This window comes from Mirounga leonina, unplaced genomic scaffold, assembly GCF_011800145.1.
Source record: "Mirounga leonina isolate KUSES-001 unplaced genomic scaffold, KU_Mleo_1.0 Mir_224, whole genome shotgun sequence".
In the NCBI taxonomy this organism is placed as follows: domain Eukaryota; kingdom Metazoa; phylum Chordata; class Mammalia; order Carnivora; family Phocidae; genus Mirounga; species Mirounga leonina.
The window spans coordinates 13,479,207-13,501,691 of NW_023270615.1; the positions used below are offsets into that span (position 1 = coordinate 13,479,207).

At 41.2% G+C, this 22,485-nt stretch overlaps 1 protein-coding gene across 1 annotated transcript in view; it reads right to left on the bottom strand.

The window, feature by feature from the left end:
• Positions 1-1,817: 1,817 nt before the first annotated feature.
• The window catches only part of RFX3 (regulatory factor X3), a 236,731-nt gene continuing 216,063 nt past the window's right edge, over positions 1,818-22,485 (bottom strand). Inside the window, exons 16-18 of the mRNA XM_035029136.1 lie at positions 7,862-7,924; positions 6,854-6,896; positions 1,818-2,932 (exon numbers count right to left, since the gene is read on the bottom strand). Of these exons, the coding sequence (XP_034885027.1) occupies positions 2,694-2,932; positions 6,854-6,896; positions 7,862-7,924 (345 nt within the window). The 3' untranslated portion in view covers positions 1,818-2,693. The remainder of the gene's footprint in view (positions 2,933-6,853; positions 6,897-7,861; positions 7,925-22,485) is intronic.

Below are 22,485 nucleotides of genomic sequence, written 5' to 3' on the forward strand. Positions count from 1 at the left end.
TTCCTCTAATGACACAAATATATCCAACAGTAAACAATGATAATAAATACACTGAAAATCGTTCCATAAACGAGGTGAAACCAGCAAATACATTTGGTCCGATACAGATAGAGTGGGTTCGGGGCTGGTGGACATGGAGAGGAAAGCGAAAAAGCTTTTCAGAAAGGAGAGTCGAAATTAAGAGTGTCTTTGTCATTTTGTGATTTTAATTTTACCTGTAAACGTTCCCTAACGCACAATGAAATAGATATGCGGTCTTCCGAGTGAAGGTGTTTTGTTTGTTTGTTTGTTTGTTTGTTTGCCTTTTTGTGTGCATGATGGTGCAAATTTGTCGCCTTTTGGGGGGAGAAAAAAGGGGAAGGGTCATTTCAATGATATCTGGATGAGGTGATGGGAGAATGCAAGTGAAGACTTCCAAATACATGAGAGGAGTCATATGAAATTTGAATCCATTTAAAAAATAACATCTAGAACCTTTAAAGTTTACTTAAGAAACTTTGTTGATCTTAGTTTTGTGAATGGCCTAAGGCAATTGAGCAATAGCATGCTACCCAATGAGCCATTTGGTATTTTTAACTTTACAGATTGGCTCACCCTCTGCTTTCCAACCCCCCACCCCCACCCCAGTGAAACTGTAAAGATAAACATCTTGAGTTTATCTTGAGTTTAATATAGGCCTCATTAACCATCTGTAAATCATTTTGTGCTTTCCCTTTTGTTTTTTTTTGGCTTTATGTGTTTATGTATTCATTTATTTTTGCTGATCAGCTTTTTAAAAACTACTTAAATGAATCGATGTGCCTGTTTTTTTGTTGCTGTTAATAACTTGAGCGCTTAAAAGAACCTTGGCTTTTCATGTAAATTCATATGGGGATGGGTGTATCCTGTCTAGGACCTCACCTGACTTTGCAGCTGACCCCTGCCCACGGGCACTCGTGTGCGCTGCGGACACACAGACACCAAGACACAGACCCAAAAAAACAAAACAAAACCAAAACATTGAGACTGAAAAGATGCACTTCGGTAAGTACCTGCTTATTTTGTTAACTTTCTTAAATGATAACTAGATAAAAATGGCCTAAAACATATATGATTTTATGTGACAAGTTGGTAATTAAAACTAGTCTGCTATTCCACACCCTTAAGCAATCTGATTTGTAATCAAGTAATGTTCAGCTCTATGAACAAAAAGTCCATCCGTGGTCACTCGGAGAGGGGAATTGGTTTTTTTTTTTTTTTGTCTTTTTGTTTTGCTCTGCTTGCCCTAAATTTCCTTTGAGGAACATGTGACCTGTCCTCACTTCGGGAATCTGAACATGACAGGCACACCTTGTCAAATGGATTGAAGAGGAATTCACATGAACAAAATAAGCCTTACTAAACCGTAGCTTCAGTTCTGTTTTAAGGCACCATGTAATAGCCGAGGTACGATGATCCCTGATGTACATTCTTCAATGGCACTGGTCCATCCAGCCACCTATCCAAATCCTACCGAATTGGGGATAAGCAACAGTGTGGTGTGCCAGGTACACTGCCTTCAGGTTCTGTTTAAAATTTAAATCCACATACTTTAGAAACCAGGAAATATTTTTGAAGGAAATCACGATATGCAGGTTGCTACATTCCTTGCATTCTATAAATTTTCTTCTATAATAGCAGCATATTGAACTACTATTAGGAAAAAGACCTGGAATAAAAGAAAGTCATCCAAATGGAATGGTTTCCTGTATGTCCAGCTCAGCATAAGTAGCATGTACACTTAAAAAAAAACAAAACAAAACAAAAAAAAGTCAAGTCATTTTTTTTTTCAGCTTCAGTATCTAACTATAACAGCCCCACTCAACAGCAGAATGCATCTGTGCAGTGGTCCCAAATACAGAATCAGTAGTCTTTAAACAGAGGAATTGGTATGCAAATAACGGTTAAAATTCAATGTTTAACGGAAGCTTGCATTAATATGGTTTAATAATTATGTACACAAATTATGTACATATTAGCATAATCTCTTGCAGTTCTGTCATTTACTCTGAACTGATAAATGCACAGCTCAATTTTTCTCCAGAGAAAAACAGATGACCTTCCCAACCCTCTAGCACTGTAATAAAAATTCTCTGTATTCTCTCTCTGTACCAAAGTGTTATCAAAATCCTGTCTTGTGGTTCTGTCCAATGAAAAGCACCTTTCAAAAGCAAATGTGATGCATCTGCTGCCAAATGGGCATGCCTCCAGTGTAAATCAAAGAAATTCATTTCTTTTGATATTTCACAGAAGTGCATCTAATTAAAAACTTACACATGAAATCATACACCAAGACTAACAATCAACAATAAAATATTTTAAGCTACAAAAAATGTAAATTACTTTTTAATTATAAGAAAACAAAAACATTGGCATTAAGTGTGGTAAAAATCCTTCTTGACACCTGAAACTAAAGGAAAAAAAAAAAAAGAACTTATTATTTAGAGGCAAATGATTTTCTTTTTTTACGTTAAAAAAAAGAGAGAGAGAGAGAGAGAAAGAGAGAGAGACCTGGCAAAATACATACACCCATTCCATTTCACAACTCCAAAAAGGTAATGTTCAGCACAGATAGAATTTGACAACAGTCGACCTTCAGGCTTATTCAATTTTCAACTTAAGCCCAATCTATCAACAGGGGTAATGTTAGCTGGGAAAATACGCTTTAATGTTCCTTAGACCGCAGTGTAGGTGTTTCCCGTGGCGCTGCACTGCCGGATAGTCTGAGTGCTCGAGACGATGTGCTCGCTGTGGATGGGATTCAGGAGGCTGGGCTGCACGCCGCTCTCCAGCACCTGCGTCATGCAGCCCACCGGGAACGCCTGGTTCAGCTCCGTCTTCTCTCTTTTGGCTTGCGGTTCCGAAGAGTCATCCAGTTCTTCATCCATTTCGCTTTCCACTTCGCTGCCTTCGTCTGCACAAACGACACCAAGACCGTATTACGGGGCGTCTAAGCGAGTCTTGGCCCCGTGCGTGCCATGGGTATCAGCGCGCTCCTCGCGCGCCCACAGTCCTTTCCAACGCGGCAACAGTGACTGAGTGGTGGCTAGTCTGTGAGGGACACTTCTCAGAGTTCTCTTAAGAAGAGCTCTGGGACTCCCTGCAGTTTTTGGATTAAGTAGTTGGCATCATTTGAGTCATCCTAACGTAGTCACTTGGGTAGGCTATGCTGCTTTGGGGATGAGCTGAAACACGCTAAGGGAGGGAGGGAAATTCTCAGGCTCCTTTGAAATCTACACTAGATATAAATTTCACCTGTGCCCATGTTTATATAGGTGAGGCTTATGTTGATTCACAAAATAACAACATGCTTAAGCAAGGGCTAGTGTATAGAGCTTTCGGTGCCGTTGAATGTTGTAGATGACCATATTAAATAGGCCCTTAAAAATATACTGAGGCAGCACTATCAGATTAAAAATGCACGATGGATTTCCGTTCCTGGCAACACTGACATTCACTGTTAATAGCCGATATTCACTTCTGGAAATTAAATGTATTAAGTAGTCGTTGTCACCTCCACATTTTAACATATTTTATGTTAACCAAGACGTCATTATAATGGACTCCCATTTCATTTTTTTCCAGCACGTACTGTTAAAATTGAAAAGTACAGTAGAGAGAGAAAATGCTCATACACAACTTTACCACTATGCAAGGTTCTCCTCAAAAGACTGTAGAGAACACCTCCCCATCAGCGATAATTTTTAAACAGTGGGGACTAGATTTCTGCCTTAAAAGTCTAAAGAGTTGGGCGCCTGGGTGGCTCAGTCGTTAAGCGTCTGCCTTTGGCTCAGGTCATGATTCCAGGTCCTGGGATCGAGCCCCGCATCGGGCTCCCTGCTCGGCGGGAAGCCTGCTTCTCCCTCTCCCACTCCCCCTGCTTGTGTTCCCTCTCTCGCTGTGTCTCTCTCTGTCAAATAAATAAATAAAATCTTTAAAAAAAAAAAATCTAAAGAGTTTTTACTTCATCTTCCACATGTTTTACTGTTAAAAAAAAGATCATTGTTTCAAATTTCCGTTTGAATCGAAAATTGTTTAACTGCATCGAATACTTCATCTGTAACTAAAATATATCTATACTTCACTATGAAACTTTTGACTTTATGAACATGCATTAGTGAATGTTTAACCACTATCTCTTCAGTCCGATTAGTTGGACTCTTTCTAAGGGCTGTCGAATGGAATTGTACCATTTAGAGCACACACCTCCAGAAGTCCCTGCTAACAAATGGGCCCCTTGACTTGTCTTCCCTCATTAATATTATCTTACCACTGGGGCAAAGCTGGTTCCAGAGAAGAGTGATGAGGAGGAACGGGGCCTCCACACACAGTTGCACACGTTGTGCGGCATGTGGTTACCAGCAACACCATCTCCTGAGAAGTGGGACGTGTGACTGAAAAGGCTGACATGAGGTTTCTTGACCAGAAAGGACGTGCCGCATTATTGAGAGGTAAACACAGAAGTGCTCTTAGCTGAGGCTCACCTACTTTATCCTGTTACCTTTTTGCCTCTCTGGAGAATGGACTTTATAATAACAGGGCTTGTCAGAAGAAGCACATCCAGAAGGAATGTGGGCTGATTCAGGGAAAGGGGTGCATTGGGTAGACATTTGCTTCATGAAGATGGTATAATTGAAACACGTTTGTATGACACATTTTGGGTCTGTTTTTGTATTTGCTTATATATAAACAAACAAACAAACGAAAACCTGGAAAAATCCTCACATTAAATTCTTAATGATGGTTCTCTCCTAGGGTTGTGACTATGAAATTTACTTGTCATAGTTTCTAAATCTCTGTATTAATTTGAAATTTTTATATAGAGCTAAAATGACTTTTATTATCAGGAAAAAAAAAAATGAAAATTCTCATTCTGTGGAAAAAGCCCACCAGAACTCTTGAAGATTTCACATTCAAGCCTCAGACCCTGACTAGGCCAGTTTGGCCATATCTCAAGAAGCACCAGGTCAGGGGGTGAATGGGACCAGCGAGGCCACCCCAATGTGCGGATAAATCACACTGCTTCACAGTTCCCTCGCTGCCAACATTTCTGTGCCTGAGAAATAGTGTCAAATTAATAAAAGAAATAGCACTGAAAGAAAAAAAAAATCCTTTCAAGCAGGTAGTGAGTGAAGAGAGTGGAGAGACTACGTGTCGTGGGTAGAAATGGCAATGGGATAACGGGCTGAACAAACCTAAGTGCCCCAAGGCCACTTCTCTCTGGGTCCACTTGTGGGTGATGGGGTTCCTATGGATAGGCTACAAAGCAATCCACAAAAAAGCAAGCCCTCTCTCCACATCTAAGGGCAAATTAATGCCATTTCATAGATATTTTATGCCCTCATAAAGACTCAAAGATATTTTCTAGAAACATCCTCAAGGTTATAGAAATTTGGTACACAGAAACTAAAATGAGGTGCTACTGGAGTTGACTCAAGACTTGGTTTTGGTCCAGCACTTCACAGAGAAGCCTGGCGGCCATTCCATGGCCAAGGAGAACACGCTTGCGCACTTTGCACACGGGATGGAATCCTCAAGTGTGACCCCTCAGGCTTTGGTCGGTGCATCGGCAAGGTTGCCTTATGCTGGCCATGGCTTTCAACACTCACCTTCCTTGCTCTGAAATTACAAACTAGTATCACTAATTCACCTTCCTGACTGTCACTGGGTTAATCGCAGAGACTATGTATTTGCAGCAGGAATGGCTTTGGGCTGTTATTTTCTACCCGCCCTGCTTGGCTATGATGCCTATTACTAAAACAGGAATTCATGCATGCCCCACTGGTCACAGAGGCTGACAGGAGCTTAACCTGGGAGTGAGACTGATTCCTTAGGACTTCCGCCAGCACGTTCACGTTTTCCACCACCGAGGAGGCATGGAGGCTGGCCACAAGTACCCCGGGGCTGGAGGCTCGAGAACCCTGCTCCCCAAGCCCTTCCTCCGGCCTGTTTTCCCACTAGCTCTGGCTTTGTCCTGGAAGGGCTTATTGTGCAGTTTTCCTCCATCTGGGCATTCTGTCCTTGACTCCAGAACTCAGTTCCTTAAAACCTCAGGATATCTTTACTTTTTTGTTTCTGTTTCTGGTGGTTTTTCTTTTTTGTTGTTTTTTGGGTCTTTTTTTTTTAAGAAAGGCCTATATTTTCTGCAGTGTTTGCTTACTAAACATTTTACTTTTTTTTTTAACTGAGCTGGTACGTTTATTAGGATGGTTTTTCTTTGCATGTGCTCTATCCCAACCTCATTTCCCCAAAGCCCTGTTCCTTTTCCTGTGTGGTTTTGTAGATCCTAAGTTCCTTCAGGAATACACATCTGAATGGCATCTTAGCTGAGTGGTAATGCTGGCTTTAAAAATCTGAGAAGTCTGCAGCTGATCCTTTTCATCTGTCCCACTGCTGATCTTGCTTTTTACGGTAAACTTCCTTGCTATCTCTGAGCTATTTTTCCAGTGAAAAGTATGAATTGGTGAGAAGGGGAAGGCTGAGAAATCTTTCCTCCTGCCGAGTGGGCCTTCAATAAAATTTTATCACTTTTCTCCAGGACTCTGGCGACAGTCAGAAATAATTTCTTGTTACCTGTAATGAACTGCAAGCGAAAGTTGTGCAGAGTTTGCAATTGCATTTAAATTCAATTCTTGCATTTAATATCCCTCACATAAAGAAGGCACAGAAATGGAGAAATAAACAATGAGGATTCCAAGAGACGTAACTGTCCTATTCCTGTAGGGTTATGTGGCCATTTCCGCAGAATAACAATACCGTAGGCACACACCACATTTTCCCCTACGGGAATTTCTCAAAGAAGTCCTTAAAAATGTACATTATTTTCACTTCTTACCTTTATCCAGATTTCCAGGAGAAACAGCATTTAAATCACCAAACTGTAAAACAATAGTCATTTGGGCAACAGTTACTACCAGGTAGAATAAAATAATATTCTATCAGTCTGTGGTAAAAACACAAGGAAGACTTTTTTAAAACTGTATACCAGTGCCCATTTTGATCTCTAACTACCCGGGTCACCTAATTTTCCAATCAGACTTGTCAAATTTGAACAGTTTAAATTGTATCACAATTTAGCTGTCTTGGCCTCTTTGCAAAGGATAACAATTTTCTCTGCTTTCCGCGCTCCATTTTACTTTTTATTATTATTTCAACTTAGCAGTGAAGAAATGGGGGCCTGGCTGGCCTCGAGAAGTTGGATGTGGTGGGATAAATTTGGAAATTTGGTGAAGCAGGACATGTCAGCTCCACCACTCATGGGCAGTCTGAAAGTCCCTGCCTGGGGCCGGGTGGGGACTTGACAGAAATTTGGTCCAGCCGCTTGGCTGAACTCTCTCTTTAAAGCTTTCACTAGGAGACATGAAAAACATAGTGGGAACCCCAAAGTTCAGAGTATTTATGTTTTAAAAATCTTTGAGACTTCTCGGCTTGTAATTTTATGTTCTTATTTACTAAAATACCAGGGTCCCATTTTAAAAAAGAAAGGCATCTGCTTGTTACTAATGCAACAGAGAGCTTAAAACAATATGGAACAATTAATAACCTTCAGCTTAGATTCTGTTTTCTATCTTGGTTCAAAGCTTAATGATATTTTTACCAGGAGGAAATGGATTTTGAGAGTCTCAGAGTGAACAAAGATGGATACTCTCAAAAAAAAAAAAAAAAAAAAAAAAGGAATAGCAGAGGTAACCAAGTTGATCAGAAAAAGGTAAAGAGAAACCTCAAAGCATCCACTTTTTAAACGAACATTACTTTTTGAAAAGCTGAAGATTCAGAATAAGTCATTATAGAAATTCAGAGTTCTCAAGAGGCTTAGAAAGGGTGAGACAGAAATTCTACTTACATTCAGAAGTTTGCTTATAAAGAGTTCCATGATAGGAGTATTTTTTTCATCTACAAGGTATGTCTATAAAGTAATAAAACTGATCTTATTTTGCAAACATACACACACATTTTTTTTTTTTAACCTACACATGTATTGTTCTTCCTAGTAGCTACCTTGGGAGCTTAGACATTTATTCCAAGGTCCAAGGTTCTGGAATTCCTCTTTACCAATCAATTTCAAGAGTTAGTTTATGTATCATTCAAGAAAGCCCATTTTGTTTTTTTATATCCAATTGTGCCTGCAAATAACACTCCAAATTGTACTGATTGCCCTTGATCCTAAGATGATTTCTGACTACTCATCAAAATCAAATTCACCTCTGCCACAATTCAGGATATTCAAAATACTATGTCATTTTACTCTATTATTTCTCAGCAGTTCAGAAGAGGTTTAAAAAGAGGCATGCCACAATATTTTAAGCTACAGCAGCGTGACTGGAACAAATGTGTAGCCTTCCCCAGGTGACTGCTTTTGAGGGGACAAGGGCCTCCTGGGTCCATAATTTCCAGAACGGTTTTTGGAAAAATTGTCCCATTACCTTATAGTTACATCCCACTGGGCAACAAATATAAAATCATAAATACTGATCTGTTGTTTTGTAGTTGTTCCTGATCACATGGGTCAGAACCTTGTGTTAATCCAAATAAAAATCACAGTTTGAATTATGTAAAATTTCTTGAATTAAAGAATACAAGCAACAAAAAAAAAATCAATGGGACCCTTTATCTATTTTTGGTATTATTTAAATATTTTAGAACTATAAACAGAGAATGCCCAAAGCTGAAGGATCCTTTATAAGTTATTTCTAATTGATGTAACACAATAAGATTTATGTTTCTTTTAAATGAATACTTAATAACACTTAAGATCCAATTCTAGAAACAAGGTGGCAGTGATGAGTCTTCAACATTCCTATATACCTAGAAAAAGTGAACATTCCATTTGTTTTTGAAAAATCTCAAGAAGTTCTTTGAGACTAAATTCTTATTGCCATTAGTAATCAATAATGTCACACAAAGGAGCTAAAACCAAACCCTGGACCTACTTGGAAATTTTCTCCAAAAGAAACTGATTTTGGCTGCTATTTAACTGCAAATGTGGCAACTTCCTTAATACAAAGGTTTTCCTTTGAACGTTTCTGCTTAATCTGAACGAATACATTTGATTATTCGGGATGCTAAAAATAAAAAACCCCCACAATGATCAACATATGAGTGACTGCTATTATCGTGAGTAAATAAACATTTGCATACTCAACGCTTTGTGCTCATGGCTCGCACTATGCTGGACACGGTATGAGTAATCTCAGAGACACTCTCAATATCTCTAAGTGTCTCTGGGATCAATAACAAAGCTGCACATGTACAGCAAATAAAGAGAGTAGATTTAAAATAAAAATCTTGTGAATAAGGTAAGATTCTGATATCCTACATAGCAGAAGGTGAAGGCTTTTATGTGCATTTCACACGGGAGGAAAGAATACACATGTGATTAAGGAAAAACCACTTTACTCCCATAGGTAGGCTAAGATTAGGAGAGTCTGTTCATTCCCTCATTATTCAACCAACATTTATTGGGAGGTTACTATATGCCAGCCATTGTGCCAGTCAGTTCTAGTCAATTTGGAAATACTCCCTGTTTCTGGAGGTGAGTAGCAGAAGTTGCCTATATTATGAAGGACAGGTAGTTTAGCAAAAAATGAGGCTAGCTTTGAGAAGGTTTTGGAAGCATGGGCATATGAGAAAGGGAAGTCAACTGCGGGGGTTTTGGAGGGGGCAGCAAGAGGGAAGGACACGAATGGTGGCAGAGAAGACTGCAAGCAGGCATAAGGAAGACTGTGTCATGGACAGGGGACAGATGACAAGCGCTGAGATTAGGCCAGCACAAAACGGACAAAAGAGGCGGAAGAGATCAACCATCTGGATTAACAAAATGGAGGCTCAGGAGAAAGTACAGAAATAACCGTGAAGTTTTAGCTCCAGCAACTGGGGAAACTGACTAACTTCACTTGCCCCCCCGGGGGCCTGGAGGGACAACTGTTTGTTGAGGGGACATCTGAGAGCTTATAAAGTACTTTCACGGTTCCACGTATGCGAGGCTTTCTTTCAAATATTACGACCTCGAGTATCACTTCCTCAGAATGGCTTTTCCTGACAGCCCTATCTGAGCATCTACTTCCCTGTCAGGCTTACTCATTTCCCTCAAAGCATTTGCCACCACATCCAACACTTAACTTTGTTTCCTCTTCTAACATCTGACTTCCCAAGCCTAATGCCGGGGCCGTGGGGGTCAGAGGCCTTGTCTGTCCTCCTCATAAACGTATCCCAGAATCTACTACAGCACCTGGCAGGCGGTAAAGGCTGACTGCATAGCAGATGAGTGAATTTGCTTCCTCATTTCAGCCTCAGAAAAACTTAAGAATTTGGCAAGGGGGAAAGCTGATATTTAATCTTAAGGCTATTAAAAACAATGAATTGATTTGTCTAACATTTGTAGGAAATGTGGTGGTGGGAGATTTGAGACCAGATATTCTTACCCTCACCTTAGAAATTTAAGGTGGGGGAGGGAAAGAGAGGGGGTGGGAAGGGAGAGAGACAGACAGACAGAAAGGGAGAGACAGAGAGGATGTATGTTCCACACACGGAGGAAAGAATATAAATTAAGGGATTTAAAATGTGCTCTGGGGTTAGAAAGCATACAGCCTCTTGATGTAGGTGGGAATCAATATTCTCTTTTTTTTTTTAAAGATTTATTTATTTATTTATTTATTTGAGAGAGAGAGAGAATGAGAGAGAGCAAGCACATGAGAGAGAGCAAGCACATGAGAGGGGGGAGGGTCAGAGGGAGAAGCAGACTCCCCGCCGAGCAGGGAGCCCAATGCGGGACTCGATCCCGGGACTCCAGGATCATGACCTGAGCCGAAGGCAGTCGCTTAACCAACTGAGCCACCCGGGCGCCCCGGGAATAATATTCTATAGATAAATCGGGGATGTTCTGAATAGAAACAAAATGGAACACAGAGGAAGCATATCTGCTGTTTCAGGAAGAAAAACCTCGTTTCCCAGAAACCATTTCCTCCAGGTCCCAACAAGGGTCTTAATGATGCACACCCTCCTGGACAAAAGCAGACCAACAAATGTGGCGGGAGTGTGGGAGACCACAACCTCAGAAGACCAGTAATGGCTGGGAAGTGCAAGTGGGCAACTGGACAGTACGGCATACACAGCGACAGGCAGGACCCTTGAGAGAGCCCCGGTGTGACGCTGACATGTGACCAAGCAGCTGAAGAGTGGCTCCTTACAAGCCCGCCAGGTCTCCCACCCGCCTTTAAGCACTGGCTGCTGGAAAGGAACTGGGCGCTGCTCGGGAGATGCACACCCCAGGTGCCCCCAAGAGACCACTGCACGCTAGATCCAGCAGCAGCGAACTTTTCACAGGGAGGGAGGCAAGGCTTGTACTCCGATCCTTGGGAACTGGGACCATGCAGAGGAAGTCAGGGTGCAGACAGCAAATAGGCAGGAATCCGTGGGGGCCCACACTGCAGAGGCTGGGGACAGGAGTAGGGACAGAAGGAAAGCATTCAGGGGCTGGGATGAAGACTGCACCCTTGGGGACACTTTCCCTGCTGGACGAGTTTACCCCATCCTAGGGAGAAAGCATTAGGGAGTCGTCATAACCATATCATCTTGGGCAGCCAGGTAAACGCCCCCTCTAGAACCTGTGTCCTACTAGAAGATCTGTCAGTGCCTCCTGATTCGCAGGCGGACAGATACGATCACATACGCACACGTATTATGCACCCATGTTCTAGTTGCTCATTGAGAGATTAGCTGCCCAAGTCTAGAATCACCATGTTCACTGAGCTACCACACACAAAAATGCCTAACTGGTGGCATCAAAGTAGGACTGTGTATGGTCCAGAACAGAGGTGGGCAAATTTTTTTTCAGCCAAGGGTCAGACAGTAACGACCTTAGTCTTTGTGGTCCTGTTGCAATTACTCAAATCTGCATTTGTGCTGTACTTTTCACTTACAGACTTCGAATTTTATGTACAACTTTCTTCCAGTCTGAAAGGTTTTTACAGCATGCAGTTCAAGGTCTAAGCCTGTTGAAATCCTACGTGGATACAAGAAGTTTACCAGGATCGCAGAGCTGAAAGTTGTGAATGACATGTATATGGAAGTCAATCCGGGCAAAAATGGACATTGAAATTGAGGAAACCAAAAGCTAGTGGGCAGTGGGGCCAAAACAGCCCTAAACCTCAAGTCCAAATGGAGGCCTAACTCTAATGTTAAAGTTAGACGCTAAGAGATAGGGTATATACGGGTCTTTGGATAATTTCATGAGGATTAACTCATGCCACCCAGCAACCCCGAAGCCCTCAGAAAGCCCTCTTGTATCAGCACTACCTGATGGTTCTGCAGGATCTATGGTGTACAGACACTGGCAGGCAGAGCCAGATGCCAAGGTGGTGGCAGGTGCTTAGCTGAAGGCAGAGACCCCAGGCAGCATCTGAAAGCATGTAAACGTTACCATGGCATTCCTGCTGACCTGGGGGCTATGGTCATTAGCAGCTGACAGGCCAAACAGTTGGAAGTTTTAACTAGAAAAGACCACTCATTTGGGGGCCTCAACTACTCTTAGGAGTAGTCTTTACATAGATTCAGAATAAAGTGATGCCCTGATCTCACACTGCAGACCAGTCCTGCCAGCAATGGTCATTTTTGATATACGCATGTCAGGAAGAAATTATGTATGTGTGTATGTGTGTATATGTGTACATTTTTCCAGTTTCTGCCAATGAATCGTTTGCTCTAGGAAAGATCTTTAAGCTGTCAAAGGCACTAAGAACAGATAACTGTAAAATTTTTCTGAAGTGGTTTCTATCTCACAGTTGGAATAAGATGCCTCTTTGGGACCTACTTTTACACTTTAACGTGAATAAATTGCACATATATAGGAACTGTATATATATAATGCTTTCTCCCCATGTCACAAGACCTTTCCTACTAGTCACTCCTATGAGTTAAAATTCGATACAAGTCTAGCTATGATTGTCTAATTCTGTTTATACTTCTTCCCCAATATTGCCATTTTTTTCCCTAATTGACTTTTTTCTGCATTCTATTTTGTTGCCTGTGTTTTACAAAGCATTGAATTAGTTTGTCTCTGATTACCACTTGGGCTCCATCCCAAAGAATGCTGTTGGATTCTTTGTAATCCCATGAATCATTGGACTCAACATTCAAAAACTGTCTACAGGCTATTTTTCCCCCTAGTTTTTTTTAAAGCCTTCACATGCCTTTATGTTATCTGTCTTATGAATTTCAACTTCTAAGCTCATCATATCAAAAAAAAGGACAGTCTAATTGTACGCATTGTTACTTGGATTGTCGGTGCCAAATTAATATTTAAAAATCTAATCTGGAGGAGAAGGCAATCAAATATAATCTCTCTTGAGTAATACACATAGCTTCAGATCTATCAATCAATTGATTGATCGATCATCTATCTATCCTTGTGGAAAGGAAATGGAACTAACAAAAATCAGGTACCTATTATGTGCCAGTCTGCCCATCCCCTCCACCTACCTCCACTTACTTACCATGCCTAACTGCACACCCACCTAATTTTATCCTCACAACAGCCTTGTGAAGGAATGGTCCTCATGCTTATTTTGTTGATGAGAAAACTAAGACTAAAGCAAGGATATATATAACTTGCTCAGGTTGCACAGGTATTAAATGGAAAATATGCAGTAGGACAAACAACATAGGATCTGGGGCCAGTATGACCTGCATTTGAATCCCAACTCTACCGCTATCCACTATGGGATTCTAGACATGTTGCTCATCTAATCTTAGATTTCCTTTTTATGAAATAGACAAGGTGTACTGTCTTCAAAACTCAATTTTCAAATACTAGTGATAGAGCCTTAGAATTCCATGCAACTGTAAGGCCATAAGATGGTGACTTCAGATAAAATGCCTCCAGCTGAGTGGGGCTACCAGGTATGCTGACTGAGAATGGAAGTGTTCCTTAGGCCCGGACGTGAGGGTCTGACACTGTGAACTCAACCTAGGGCTGAAGTTGAAGTCAGTTATGTGCTGACCAAGGCACTTATGACTCATGCAAATACCATGAGAAGGGCTGTCCTAAACATGGATGGTGTGTGTGTGTGTGTGTGTGTGTGTTTGGCAGAATGGGGATGATCACATCGTGAGAAATAGCTGATGAGCTCAGATGAATATCAGCCTGTAAATCCCAGCCTAAGCAGTTGCTTCTCTCTCTGGTCTTCCGAGAAGTCAACGAATGAACAGAGAGCTTTAGGGCTTTCCCTACAGAAGCAGCAAGATGGTTCACATGCAGATTTGGAGTCTCCTGACCCAACTCAAATCTTTCAACATTCGATACTTAACTGGAACTTTGTAAAGTCCTGATTTTTACAAATCTGATATAGCTGGGCAGTCTCCTGTGATTTCAGTTCTATGAACTGACGTTAGTAGAACTTAATCACAAAAGGATTAGTTAGTGGCAACTATTCTGCATGTTTGGGATGGCGGAGAGAAAGGTCTTCAAATTTCAATCACAAGGGATTTCAGAGAATTAGTTAATTTTCTTGAAATGTCTTCCAAATGAGAACAAAATTAATCAAAGCATTTTGCATTTAGCTTTGGTACAGGGTTTCACAACTGAGGACAAACAGTTGCTGATTTTGAAGTGATTTCCAATTTTATAAAATTTGCAAGGAATGCTAATGTTCCATTTGGTAAAATCCTGTGTTCCTTGGCGATTTTTCTTTCTGTAAGTGTATTTTCCCATGTATTTCCAACTAGTTTTATCAGAGCCTGCTAAGATGGCTGAGATTTCTGCCAGTTTGCTGCAAACCAAAGCAAATTGTGCCCTACAGCTTCTGATGGTCCTGCTCCTTTGGAATGGCCACGTGTGCTGTTGGCCGCCCTCTACACAGACCGCCGATTTCCATCACACGTCTAAACGTTCAGGCTTTTTTGTCCCCTGTGCCCCTGGGAACACAGCAAAGCAGTTACCTTTATATTGTTTCAAAATCTCTAAGAAGTGCTCATGAGTGAGCAGGCAGGTAATGAAGCAAGAATCTAAGCTTTAGTTCCTTTTGAAGGAAAAAGTCATTTCAACAACAGGAACATTTAACAGTATCAGGCCACGCTGAGGAGGGCCTCTGTCCTGAGCCCCACACTATGGAGAGCCCTGCCCTGGTTTTCCTGTGGCTGTGGCCCTCCCTCCAGGATAAGGACATCACTGGGACAAGTGGATGTGTCTTCTTGGAGCTTCTGTGTCCCTCCCACCCTGAAGGCCATACTCTTGCTATCTCAACTGTCAGAACTCCCTGAGTCCTCTTCCAGGCCTGTGCAGATTTCTTCTCCAAGTCCACCCTTCAGAAGAAAGAAGGGAAAGCCAACGAGGAGCAGTGGTTTGCCAAGGGTGGACAAAACCTGAACACTGGGTTTAGGTGTTCAGGGCTATTCACAGCATAGGACGGGGAGTGATAAATAAGACAAGTGGTCTGGGGCCGGGGGCTGGGCAAGGGGCTGGCTATGTGTATGTCATTATTTTCTGGCATGGGTCTAGGAAGAGCCTGAGAATTTTACACTCAAACCCAGCCTTCTAAGTTGTGATCAAGACATATTTATCAACCTAGGTGGATGGAATAGATTTTACTCATAGCTTGACTCATCACTTTTGAAATGTTTAGACATGGGGTACCATAGGCCCTGCAAATGTTAGGGTTCAGCCTGGCAGCATATCCTTTACGCAGATAAAACCACGGGTTAAAAAGAAAGAACCCTGGTGCACCTAACGTAAGACAGGCTTCATTCGAGGCCACATTCATTGTCTAAGTGGAAATCTTGGCATTGGTTTATTACGTGAGAGGCGCCCTTCTTGATTTTAATTATACCGTCTCGCTTTTCCAGAAATTATTAACTGGACCGACAGTGGGGGTGGGGGTATAGGAACATGTTCTTTTTAGACCAAGTAGTGCGAATCAGGTTTGAAGTGTTTGTTGTATCAAAACACCCGACCCACATACTCATAGAGAATCTCTCCCATTTATGAAAGTGTATTTATTTTATACAGCGATGGTGAAAAGCAGAAAACAGCTCCTGGGAATTGAGGAACTTGTGGTCTCCAACAAGAGCTACTTCTTTATGGAAGGACCAGTAACCACCACAGTCCCCCTGTTTGTGAGCAAAACTACAAGAAATAGAATGGCAAGGCTAGACCTGGGCAGGGCACGGGATGACAGTGTGGTGAAGAGGCCAGCAGAGGGAGCTGTCACGCTTAATCTCTGCCACAGAATCTTCTAGCTCTGCTCTGCGGTTGGGGATACCAGACTCCCTCCTAAGCAAAGAGCCCAGGGGTGGACTTTGCTGAAGAGAACAGTGTGCTGAGATTTCTTTCCCGATGTGTCCAGTGACCATTTTAGTTCTTGAAGTATGTTAAGAATTTTTCAACTATTTTATACTCTTTTCCCACTTCCAAACTCTTTGGGAAAACTAATCTCAAGTTGAAAGCACCTATGAATGCCCAACTTCATAGAGGTCTCCGAAATGTGGACAGACACATCCTGGGGAGAAGGAGCACTTCTGGGTCTATGAGTTTTATTTTCCTGATAAAAGAATCCAGCATGTCGATCATGAAATCCAATGAAAGGGCCTACAAATTGGTAGTCTTTCCATCTTTCTTTTGTACTTCCTTTCTGGAATGAGTATTTTTTGAGCACCTATAGGACGATTGTGTTTAGACCACAGTTATAAGCAAAAGTCCAGTCCCTGAAGAACAAAAGAGAAGAGGTTCTAGCACAGAGTTAGCAGGAAGGAAACCAAGGAGAGCTTGCTAATGAGCAGGGATCCCAGAGTTGGAAAGGGTTGTGGCCCTGGGCACTGAGTCCATAGGTGCTTTTCTCTAACACAAAAAGAGAAAGGAACAGAAAGACAAACCAGGGAAGAGGGAGAAAAATGGCAGAGTTTCTACAAAGCCAGTTCTTAGGAACTTGGAGGACAAAGGTATAGAAGAAGGGCCTCCCATGTCTCTCCTCCAGGAGGTCACTTTTAGAATTTATTTTCAAGTTGTCAGAATTGTGCTCATATAGAGGGCAGATCTACAGCTAAAAGCAAACTACAAATTCCAAAATAATGATTTTGACTTAGGTCTGGTGTGTGGGTGGGTACAGAGGAGCTAAAGGATGTAATTTGTTGTTGGTGTTGTTTCCCCGCACATTTAGCTTTCCAATTCCAATTCGCTTAGACTAATATTCCAGTTAGTTTGCATATTCTAGACGTCTAGGAACAAAAAGTGGGAAGGGAAAGGGTGGTAGGACAATCAAGAGGCATCATGTAACGCTGAGGAAAGAGACCCCGGAACAAAATAATGAAAGCTTACATGCTAGGCATCTGGTGTGTGTGTGTGTGTGTGATTGTGAGTGTGTGTGTGTTTGGGGGAGTTGAACAGTACAGATGGAAATAAATTTGTCCCTATTTGAATCTGTCTACAAACAATTTATACGGTGAAAAATTAAAACGTGGACTGAACCCATTTGGCGCCTTGGAACAACACAGTCCTACTTTCTACTGCTTCCTAATTCTGGCTTTGGGGAAATTTTCAACCTGTTTTTCTCATGGGTGAAATGGGGACACTAACACATCTTTTGAAAGGTTTTAGTGAATATTAAATAAGAATGCAAAACACCTAGCATCATGATTATCACAAGGCAATCCCTCAATGTTAATTAATTTGAAAAATATTAGGAAATATTAATAAGCTTTATTATAACAATAAACGGTATAATTTTCAAGAAGTATTCATTACATTTTCTAAGCCATTGCTGTTCCAAGACGGCTTTTTTCTGCAGATGATTTTAACTTGAGATACGATTCATTCGTTTTAAAATATCCTATAACAAATCTATTATTCTACGGGTCCATTCTCAGGTATTCCCTAGTTGCACTAGAGCAGTACTCGCTGAAATCTATTTTTCATTAGTTTGATTTTACCTTAAGAATCCAGGCTTATTTACCATGATTATACTTCTACCAAATGGAACTTTTTCACTCAACTTTTATCCTAAAAGCTTGCCTTTTGAATTATTATTGCTCTGGTCCAATTTTTAGGTTTTGAAGATCTTTTTTTTTTTTCCCCGTTTACTTTGAGGACATCAACTTTGATAAATTCAAGACATTTTTCTTTTGATGGTATATTCTTAAGGGTTCTTCCATTTTTTCCCCCCAAAAATGTGACTAAAATATCATATTTTTTATATTGACATTCATATTTGAACAACTGAAGTACCTTTCGGTTCCTATTTTTTATTTCAAAAAAATTGGTTATATAGATGGCTTAGATGTAATATTAAATAAGTACAATTAAATTATGGCAGAGAATTTAAATATATTTAATAAGTTAAACACAAAAATATTTATTGCAGAAAATAATTTTATGCAGCAATCAAAATTTATAGACTCAGTGAATATATTAATGGACTATGTATATTTTAAGGAAATAAACATCCAAAGAGATTCCAAATTGAATTCATAAAACTCAAATAATAGGATAGTTTCCTGCTCAATTTTTCTTGTCAGAGCTGCACAGAAAGCCCTGATTTTTAAAAATTTTTACTGAACAGGTGTGCAAACAGATGCAACTTGTTTATTTTATTCCTACTCTTAAAATTTCCCCACTCCCAGAGAGTCTCTGGGTATATTTATAATATTAAAGTTCAAAAAAATTGCATAATTTTAGCAGCAAATAAATTCTGTTTCCTTTTTATCATCCAGGCAAAAAATATAATCACGAAACTCTGGAATTGCATGTGCTTTAAATAACTTACTAGTCAGCATTACTGTGGCAGCAGACTGACATTTAGAAGAAAACGTGTCGGGGGCGCCTGGGTGGCTCAGTTGGTTGAGCGACTGCCTTCGGCTCGGGTCATGGTCCCAGAGTCCCGGGATCGAGTCCCGCATCGGGCTCCCTGCTCGGCGGGGAGTCTGCTTCTCCCTCTGACCCTATCCCCTCTCATGCTGTTTCTCGCTCTCTCTCTCAAATAAATAAATAAATAAAATCTTAAAAAAAAAAAAAGAAGAAAACGTGTCGGGGTGGGATGCTGTTTCTGTTTCCTTTGGGGGCGCTGTTACATGGTGGTCTTCATGCCAACAACTGATACTGTAGTCTAACAGGGAATGCAAAAATAGTAGTTTTGTACACTTGCATACTGTGTTTATATGTAAAACAGGGACTGGTCTCTCCTGCCTGCTCAAATAATATAAATTTTACAATGGTAAAATTAAAACTTGTTTTTTGATTTCTCATTAATGAAGATACATTAACTGTCCCTAAGTCACTTTAAAAGGAAAACCTTTCCCCTTGCTTTCTCCATCTGGTTGGCTGTCTGCCACCTCTCCCAAATAAAGCGCCCATAAGGCAAAACCAAGGTCTGGCCAAGTCTGTGTCTGACTTCCCAACAATTCTGCTCCCAGCCCCCCATCCTGCAGTAGGTGATAAGCATGGTGGATTAACAGTAAGAACTTTAGGGCCAGCCTGCTTGGGTTTGGAGCCTGATTTCATAACTTTAGTAGTTGTGGGACCTCAGCAAGCTACTTGATGGCTCTGTGTCTCATGTCATCATCTGTAAGATATATATTATTTTACACAGGGATAATAGTATTCATTCATAGGGTTGTTATGAATTATTAAGTCAATATACATAAAGCACTTAGAACAGTGCCCGGCACTTGAGTAGTATGTGAGTGTAGGCTTCCCTTGAAGTTTTTGGCTTTCTTTCCTCATCCATTTCTATCTCCTGTCTACTGAATCTGATGGTGCGTATTTGGTCTCTCTGGTGCTTGACCCTCAGATTTTCTATGGAAACTTCCCCTTAGCCATGCTCCCTTCCATTGTAGGCAGGACCTGTGTGCATGTCTCCGTGCCCCCCTTACCCCCAAATTCTCACAATTCATATAATTAACTCCTTTTGCCCTTTCAATCTCATTTCAAACATCCCTGCTGGGGGGAACCTCCCCTGACCCGCCCAGGCTAGCTTAAGGCATCGTGCTTTGAGTATTCCTATTTCTCAGATTTTGTAGCTACATAGCTTTGTGAATATTTAGTACACATGAATCCCCTACTAAAATGCAAGCTTCCTGAATGCAGGTCAAGATCCATTCGGTTCATCACTATAACCTAATTACTACAGCATTTGGTCTACAGTAGGTGTGTAAGAAATAGCAGTCATAAGACAAATAAATTAATTTCAGAGATAAGTCTGAGACTCAACATCAGTGAACATGATTTGCCCAAGATTATACCACTATAAATGACAGAATTATCAGGAGAATTGAACTCTCCTGACTCGATGTCCTCTATTGTTTCCAGGGCATTAAATCTTTACTTATACATATCATACAAAGAACCACGTGATTAGTATAGTGCAGGTTCTAGAATGAAAAGTAAAAGTACAGATCAGAGAGATTGTGAGTATATCTAACGTAGTTTGGAGGAATTGAGGCCCCCTGAGAAGCTGATGTTTAAGACGTGAAGTAGGAGTTAGAATGAGCAAGGGGAGCTGGGCAGAAAGTTCCTGCTCGAAACATTTACACAGTGGTCCAATGATGAGCAAAGTTTGGTGAATAAGAACAGAGAAAAGACCACTGTGATTGCAGCAAATGGAATAGGAAGACGGAGGCTGAGGTTAATCTGAGGGGCAGGGCCAGATTGAGCATTACCACATGTACCAAGGAAAGAATTTTGTCCCTTCACTAACAGGAGAGAACACCACGGATGGGTTTTTAAGTAGAGATAACATAACCAACTCTGCACTTTCATAAGATGATACTGACTGCACTCTGGGAGGTTTGGGAAAGAGCAGACTTAGTAATTGGGGGGACATCGGGGTCAAGACAGAAAGACATGTAAAAGATGATGCTCAGGTGTCCAGCACAACCAACAAGGAGAATTGTGGTACCGTTTACTGAGAAAGAGCCATTAGCAGACAGATCAAGAGTTTGATTTCATACTTAATGAATATAACAAGCTCTCAATAAAGAGTGAGAACTATTATTGTGTTTGTTTGCTACTGTTACTGATGATTGAAAACCAGTTGCTCCAACTGAGGGTAATGGTGACTTTTACAGATTTCAATGGATTTGGGCCTGAGCTGTCGCTCCCACCATGTACACGGGCACTTCTGGACTTGGTGTTTGGAAGGGGGGGATCACCTAAGGGGTGAAGGCAACTGAGCCTCAACATGCAAAAGCCTTTTTTACCTCCAATCTGATTTCTAGGGTAGGTGTAGGGTAACACGGGAGCGACACATGAGAAAACAGCCTTTTGTTTTCTTGAATTTCCTCTTCCTCTTCCCAAGAATCAAGAAATTTTAGACACAATAATATGACCACCACCTCCAGGTCTACAATGGCCAACAGATATATGAGGCCATCAACATTGTTGATGGGGAGAACAAACCTATAAAATTAGCCTTGATTGGCATGGGCTAAATAATGGATGAGTAGAGACAGTTCAAAGGATTGCCCTATAAATTGGGTAAGGAGAGAGTAAGCAAAGAAATCAAGAGGCATGCTTAGATCTTTAATCTTACAGAAGGTATTTTATACCTATTTTCTGATCTAGATTTTATTCCTATCATATCTTTACCCCTGTGGGAATGTGTCCTACTCATATACATTGTCTACATAAAGTAAAAAAAAAAAAAAATACTGGGCGCCTGGGTGGCTCAGTCGTTGAGCGTCTGCCTTCGGCTCAGGTCATGATCCCAGGGTCCTGGGATCGAGCCCCGCATCGGGCTCCCTGCTCTGCGGGAGGCCTGCTTCTCCCTCTCCCACTCCCCCTGCTTGTGTTCCCTCTCTCACTGTGTCTCTCTCTGTCAAATAAATAAAATCTTTAAAAAAAAATACAAAACAAAGAATGCCCATGGGCATGGTTAATCGGCAGTATTGACTATATGAGACCATCTTAACCTTGGCGAGCCAGCACTGTCCACACCAGCATATGAGGGCCTTGCTGAGCCCTCACGCTATGTGACCGGATCCTGCCCTCTGCCTTTGTTCCCTCAAGATGCAAGGGAAGCCATGACCACACATCAGGATTAGCCACATGGTGTTCATTAGAATCCCTGTTACCATTATGCTGACCATCTTGTTAAAGAAGTCCCAGAATATATGAGGTGTGCTTGGCAAATGGGTTAAATATACCAAAAGGCATGTCTGTTTCAGAAGTTGGGAGTCCTGACTTGAGAAATTTTGCAGTACTTAATCTACATGCCAACTGGGCATTTTGCAGCCAGGCATTTGTAAGACAAGCACTGCAAGAGGCACTAAAGGAAGGTCAAATCTAAGAAAAGTCCAGATTGTTTCAGTCCTGCCTATCGTCTAAAAGCTACAGCAATCCTTGCTTCATCTTGCACATGTAATATATGTATATATAACTGGCATGATTTATGCGCAATCACTATTAAGGAACGTCACACACACACAAACAGATCAGCACACAGCGAGGGACTTTAAAGAGGAGGGAAAGAGGAATCTTTTGCCCAA